We start from the raw sequence: 7,170 nt of genomic DNA, 5'->3' as shown, positions 1-7,170 counted from the left end.
AAACTCTAAATCAGTGAGAATAAATTCATCTAAGTTTAAGTGCTGCGTGATAGTGCGGTGCTATTAATGATACTTAATATTCACCTACTGTCAAATTATAAACTGTATAAAGAAATTACTAAGCTCAGATCACAGACCCAACAGTTTTGTTAAATAAGGTTTTGGTGTTCATATTTTAAATTGATGGTTTCAAAATCAAAATAAAATACATTTTTAGCTATTATAAATTATATTTAAAAGAAAGAAAGCACAAATTTTAATTTTCATTATGTGTTTTCAGTTGGTGTGCAGTGAATCCATTTATCCTAGACATTTGATGTTCAGTGTTTTGGCATATCAGGAGCATTTTCTAAAACAAAAAAATATAAATTAAGCAACAAAAAAATAAAATAATGTAATACATTGAGAGTAAGACACATCATCATGATTCCCTTTCCGCACCTAATGGTGCATAGGCCCACTGCATTGGTACACCAATTACAGTGTATCTCGATCATTTTTGTTACATGCAGGTAAGGTGATCAGTCTTACGCTTCAGGTACCAGTCTAGGGACTATGAAATATTCTAGTATAAAACACCCTTTTAAATAATATTTCATATCAACCATGTCGGGAATCCAACCCGAGACCTCTTGCATGGTAGGCAAATGTGCTGACCATTACACCACGAGGCTGACGAGTAAGAAACCGTGATAGTTTATTTAGGCTGGACTTCAAAAAAAGACAAAACAAAACATACAGTCCCAAACATAAAAAAAAATATATTCATTTGTGAAAATTCTAATGAGTTCTTTTTTGAGAATGCATATGAACACAACTTTGTCAAATAAGGGTCATTATCATTCCACGTTCACTCCTCAATTGGATCAAATAATAGTGGTTGAAATACTCGTATATAAAACTGTAGGCGGAAACATTCATAAGGGAATTCGGAATTCAAGCTGGCTGTTGATTATATTTACTCTTTGAATAGTAGCAATTTTTTAAAAATCAAGTCATAGGTACAAATTTTAGTAATCATTGCTTGGGATTAAATTAAATAATGTTATAAAATCATTCCGCAAAATCATAAAAATTTATTGGTTTTGGTTAGAAAATATATAAAATATCAAAGCTCGGTAACTGAAATAGTGAGAGATAAAATTGTTAGAGGACAAATGCGTAATGTGTGATCACAGCAGATAACTCGAGTATGAAAGACGAGTTTCTGGCGCCTCCACACCAGACCCAACTAGCTAAAGAAAGGTAACCCCGACAGAAAAATCCACCAGAGAAGGCAACAAGAAACCATTCTGATCATATTTTCCCAGGAATCACTACGGCGAGTAAATTAATAAGTAGTAATCCTGGCTGCGAAATATAAAAATAGCGCGGGACATAAATGCTTTCGCTGCAGTGATCGCCAATGTCGGGGGACCCAGCAAGGCTCCAAAAAATTTTTAAAATGCAAAAGCTAACCAAATATGAAACACTCAGTGCATGCATGTATCTCGTGTACTCACTTTTATGCACATTTTACTTTGTTTGAACTGAAATACAATAAATACAAATTAATATAAATTGATAAAATAAATAATAAATAGCAGGGATATTTGTGAATAAAATAGAAATCTTAATTTCTCTTATCCATATCTAATGGTAAAGATGTATGTAGACTATACAAATATCACACTGTTGGCACTGACATTAAAACTTAAAATTCATTTTTCAGCTTGATAGTTACTATTGGTATTGATGATTGAAACCAATGCTTACACAAATCAAAAATGATTACAAAATAAAACTTTGTTATTATTCTTAGATATATAAGTTTCTTCCATTAAAATAACACAACTATAGTTTCGAGATAGTACCCCTCCCATCGATGGGTAATACAAGACTAATATTATAAATTCAGAATACTATTCAAAGTAAAACCGTACACTACACAAAAAAAATGAACAAATAGGTGGTAGAAACTAAAGTTGAATTAGTGGGTGGGTATATTCCCCTTACCTAAGATGTTAGAATATATATGGGTCCAGGTCTAGAGGAGAGATAAGGTTCTTGTTTACTTACCTCTGCTCTAAACTTGGGCCCATATATATGCTAACACTCTAGATAAATGGAATACGCACCCACCAATCCAATTTTAGTTTCTAACACTGATTTATTCATTTCAATTTTGTATGGATTCTATGATAGCACCATGAATAGTATTCTGCATTTATAATATTAGTTTTGTATCACCCGTCGACAGAAAGTGTTCTCCGGAAATTATAGCTGTGTTTTTTTTAATAGAATAGGCTTATATGTGTTAAACTTATAACAAAGGTTTGGTTTTATAATCGAAGTGAATTGCAATTCAATCAATAAAACACAAATCCAAACTTTGGTATTTTTTCTACAAGACGATTTCAGATTTAAATAAATGCTTTGAATGTCACTAGACAGTAGATCTAAAACAAAATAGTAATGTCAATATAGCCGAGAACTTACTGATCGCTTTGCCTGCTTCCCACTTAGTGAATCTAATGTGGGTATCATCACGACGAGCAGCATCAACTTTAAACTCTGTCTTTAAAGAACGTCGCAAAACTTTAGCTGCAATTGTTGAATAGTTGATATAGCTAGAAAAAAAACGAATTTTAAATCTGCTTAAGTGACTATAAACTCAGATGACACTATCTGACACATCTGAATAAAGAAAAAAAATAAAAAGTAAAAGCCAAAAAAAAATGTACATTTTTAGATACAAATGAGCTGAGTTTTAGTCCCATGGTAGTGTCGGGGACTCACAGAATAGAGGTTCAAGCTTTAAACCCCATTCTACCACCACTGAATTCCCATTTTCTAGCAGAGTAATTTACTAGTTAAAGATGCCCCCAAAATTAAAATATTTAGATAAATCACTTAATCGGTGAACTTAGTTTTATTACAAAATTAATCTCAGTAAGAGAATAGTTTTTCTTCACGGAACAATATAATTACCTTATCATTTATATTGTGGTGACAAACTAAGTACTCAAACTCGTAATAATATTTCAACTCCCAATATTCTGAACTTGCGTGCATGAAGAAAGGTAAGACCCGTGTCAACCATGTGACAAACTCATCTCTGATCCATGATTTCAATTTCATTTTTAAGTATAAAACTAATGTCATCTAATATGGCCAAACAGCATCCTAGAGAATAAAAAGAAAATCTGGTTTGTTTCAATAAATATGCATTCGCAACGCAATTTATATAAAATCACATTAAAAATAGCAATAACAAGATCGCAATATTCCATGAAGGATACTTTGAAAACAATGAAATAATCAACAGGTCGTTAAAAACAAAAAATAACTTATTAAACTTAGTTATTTTCTATAATACTGTATGTACTTTTAACTATATATTGTAAGAGCCCTCAGGGTGTTTATTAAATAAATAAATAAATACAGCAGTAACACGCATACATTAGGAATGTCCATTCATAAAAGAAATTGGAACACTATAAAATCATATCTAGATCTATTTCACCTAAAACAGTCAAATCATACATTTTTATTCTAACCTTCTTTTATTGTAAGAATATCACATTTCAAATTTAATTGGAGTTAGTCTTGCACTGAATTAAATACCTATGTATTTTTAAGTGCAATAAAACACTATTGACATATTATTATCAGTTATGTAATTCTACAAGAAAAATCTATTTAAACTATAAGTAAACATTTGCAGATTCTTGAACATTAACAAATGTAAACGGCGGTTAAATTATATAATTTAATGTTCTTACATAACATTTAAAATGTTAATACCTTTTGCTAAAGACCAAATAATTTGATTTTAGGTTAGAAAAAAGCCTAATACTTATGTAAATATGTAAGAAATAAGTATTTAAAAACCATTTTGAAAACAATTCTGATTGAAACCGAGATAAAATATACTTTTTGAGAGAAAAGTCATGTATTAAAAATACAATGTTAATAGAATTTGAAAAAAAAAACAATTTTGAATATCTTACTTTAATCCGACTTGCCTCCAGGCGCTCATTTTGTGTGGTTTTAAAGATTATTATTAAAGAACAGTCAAATGAAAGAAAATTCACAAAATTTTCTAATCCCTTACTGCGAACTCTTACGTAATCTTTACCACAGACTACAGATATCTATCTTTACTGAAAAACTGAAAGTCTCAATCCAGAGATAATGTAGAACTATTACTAGTATCGTCTAAATTCTGAATCATAGATTATGTCTTCTTCTTCTTCGTTTTTTCATGGCCTTTTCACATCTCAACTTGGGTGTTCTGGCCAGTGTCGAGTAGTTTTGTTTTTTTTTTAACATACACATGTGTTAGTAATATAATATGTTCAAGTTAGTATGTTAGTATTTAATATAATATAAACATATAATAATAAAACATATTTACAGCTTTACACCATTTACAACTAGATATTTACATATGATTTTAAATACACGTTTATTGGGTGGGGACAGGAGAGTTAGAATATGAATAGGGAATGGGATATTAATATCAGAGAGGTCGGATAGGAAATCAGGATAACAATCATTTATGGGGCATCCAAAAAAAATATGGTTTAAATCTTCCTCATCTAGCTGACATTTGCAAATGGCAGAGTCCCGGACATGGATTCTGAACAGGTGAGAACCATTGCAGTAGTGCCCAATGCGCATTCTGCATATGGAGGATGTCTCAAACTTGTTCAGAATCACTTTGGAAAACCAAGGCTTTTCTGTAACATTTGGTTTCAGTTGGAAAAGATGTTTACCCTTGGCTTGGGAAGAGGCTACCCAATATTCTTGCCATGTGCGAAGTTGCTTCTCCTTCGTCATAACAAGGAGATCACCTAGTGGTAGTAAATTACTATAGGCAGGATCCCCGGAGTGGACCGCCTCCTTTGCTAACGCGTCCACTTTTTCGTTACCGGGAATACCACAATGGCTAGGGATCTAGGACATAACAATACTCTTATTGGATGCCTCTGATATAGAAAGAAGAAATCGAGTTTCCACGCAGAGCTCATCCTCGGGATAAAAGGATGGAGGGGATTTGATTTTTTGTAAGGCACTCAAGGAATCCGACAGGATTAGGAACTTGCTATATTGTGAGCTTAAGGCGTATTTGACAGCTTCTCGGATTGCGATACATTGTGCGGTAAATACAGATGCATTCTTGTGCAATTTGTACAATCTTTGAAAGTTGTTGTCTTCACAATATATAGCCGCACCCGTATGGGTTGCCGAATCTGACCGAGATCCATCAGTGTAGATAATTTTTCAACCTATCCATCTTGACGACCGAATACGGTTGAATGTACACCGGGGCTGTAGGTGGCTTTCGACTCCGAATGTGAGTTCAATACTTGGGGCATAAATAGAAGTTTTAAATGGGAAACGATAAAGGGGAAGAAGGTCTTTAGGATAAATGTTAGATTCGAAAGATTTGTAAAAATGAAAACTGTTGACTAGTAAAGGGGGTGGTTTATGAAGCCAAAAAGATGAGGATGTCACGCAGTCAGAGAGAAACTGTAGGGCGGCAAAGGAGGGGCGGGAGTGGCTCAGGGCACGCGCAGGTCGGTGCGCCAGTCGGGGGGACGCCGGGGAGCCCCCGGGGACGACGCAGACCAGCGGAGGAAGACGCGCAGCGCAGGTGAGGACTGAACTGTAACTCCACTTTATTATTACTACTCTATTCTCTATTGTTCTTAGTCATACGTGCTCAGTCATCATGTCATTACACCGCTGCTTGTGGTCACCCTTACACAACACTACTCACTGTCTGTAGTCACTTTAACACGACACCATTCCCCGCATTCGCCCGCGCATAACACACTGTCTGTAGTTTCTATTGCATAATACCGCTCGCTGCCCGTAGTTTCCCCAACATACCACCCTAGACATAATACAATACTTACTCGATAATTATGTTTTTGATCTTTTACATTACTACAACCTGTAGGGCAGGTTGTTTTTTACAATAATAGAACCTAGTCTATATGCGCATACTTGTTTAGACGCAACTCGGTCTGGTGCAGTTCCTCATGCGGTCCGTTTTCTGTTGCAGCTGTGGAGCCTCCGAGCGGCGGGCGGAGGCGCCGAGTGTCGCGCGACGGCAAGTGACGGCGCGCCCCGCGCGTGGCCTTACTGCAGGGAGACCACTACTAACCGGTGTGCGCGTGTGTGTGTGTTTGTGTGTGCGTGCGTTCGTGCGCACCCGACTACTGTACATAGACAGCGAGGAACTTACTACCGAATGTCAATGTTGTTATGCCCGCGCCCTCCGCGCCAATATCCTACAAAAAATCAGTAGAGAGGAAGTCGAGGTCAAAAAAACTACCTTCCAAACCTAATGTTCCTCATCATCACCCTTCACTTCTGTATTTCCCGAATGGACAACTTCCATCTGGTTCTAATGGGAATGCTTTTCCTAGCACAGTCCCAACATCGAACAATACAATTATATCTACTATATTGAGTATTCTAGTATCGATCCTTCAAAACAATCCACAAATACCGTCCAACGTCGCCCATCAACTTCTAAATATAACCTCCCTACTTAACCACCACCATGGCTCCTCAGATGAGGATTCTGCAGTGGAACAGCCATAGCATTTTAAATAAAAAAGAAGACTTCTTGCGTACATTGCAAGAAGAATCTATTTCAATTGCGGCCATTTCGGAGACGTGGATGGTCCCGGGATTTACTATTAGATTCCGGGGATTCCACTGTCTGCGAGATGATCGTGAGGATGGGAAGGGTGGCTCTGCCCTCCTCATCAAAAACTCCCTTCCCTTTATCCCTATTAATGTCAAGACTGATGGCTGTCCTTTCCAAGTGACAGCTGCAAAGGTTAATGACTTGACCATCCTTTCCATGTATATCTCCCCAACCAACAAACCCTCAAAATCGATACTTTTATCTTTGTTCCAAAAATTGACCCCTCCGTTCCTTATCCTTGGTGACTTTAATGCTCACCATGCCCTGTGGGGTGCTCCGACATGCGACAGGTTGGGAAGAGATATTGTTGATCTCTTGGATGATCTGAATATGTGTGTCCTTAATGATGGCTCCGCGACGCGCCTTCAGCTTTCAAATCAGCGACCCAGTGCAGTGGATCTCACCATCTCCAGCGCTGTAATGGCACCATCTGTGCAATGGTCAATTAAGGATGACTTTAT

The 7,170-nt window shown here is 36.3% G+C and overlaps 1 protein-coding gene and 1 long non-coding RNA gene across 3 annotated transcripts; one reads left to right on the top strand and one right to left on the bottom strand.

Moving 5' to 3' along the window:
• Positions 1–210: 210 nt before the first annotated feature.
• LOC148284715 (protein stunted-like) lies at positions 211–4,193 on the bottom strand. Of its 2 annotated transcripts, XM_088236732.1 has the most exons (4): positions 3,993–4,182; positions 2,479–2,609; positions 1,503–1,529; positions 211–349 (listed from the first exon to the last, which is right to left on the bottom strand). In XM_088236732.1, exons 1-3 carry the CDS (start codon positions 4,019–4,021, stop codon positions 1,516–1,518), a joined length of 174 nt encoding a protein of 57 aa, XP_088092858.1. In that variant the 5' UTR covers positions 4,022–4,182; the 3' UTR covers positions 211–349; positions 1,503–1,515. The 2 variants fall into 2 exon arrangements, with proteins under 2 accessions (XP_088092858.1, XP_088092849.1); XM_088236723.1 differs by lacking the exon at positions 1,503–1,529 and having other exon boundaries at positions 3,993–4,193.
• Positions 4,194–5,303: 1,110 nt separating this feature from the next.
• Positions 5,304–6,233, top strand: LOC148284714 (uncharacterized). Its single transcript, XR_015824044.1, has 3 exons — positions 5,304–5,318; positions 5,524–5,641; positions 6,056–6,233. It is a non-coding gene; the product is annotated as an uncharacterized LOC148284714 (long non-coding RNA).
• The last annotated feature ends 937 nt before the right edge of the window (positions 6,234–7,170 follow it).

The sequence above is a fragment of the Micrasema longulum genome, unplaced genomic scaffold (genome assembly GCF_059751315.1).
Source record: "Micrasema longulum isolate JH-2025_06_02 unplaced genomic scaffold, ASM5975131v1 h1tg000097l, whole genome shotgun sequence".
Taxonomy (NCBI): Eukaryota; Metazoa; Arthropoda; class Insecta; order Trichoptera; family Brachycentridae; genus Micrasema; species Micrasema longulum.
The sequence above is the reverse complement of the archived record's forward strand: the minus strand, read 5'-3'. Positions and strand labels throughout refer to the sequence as shown.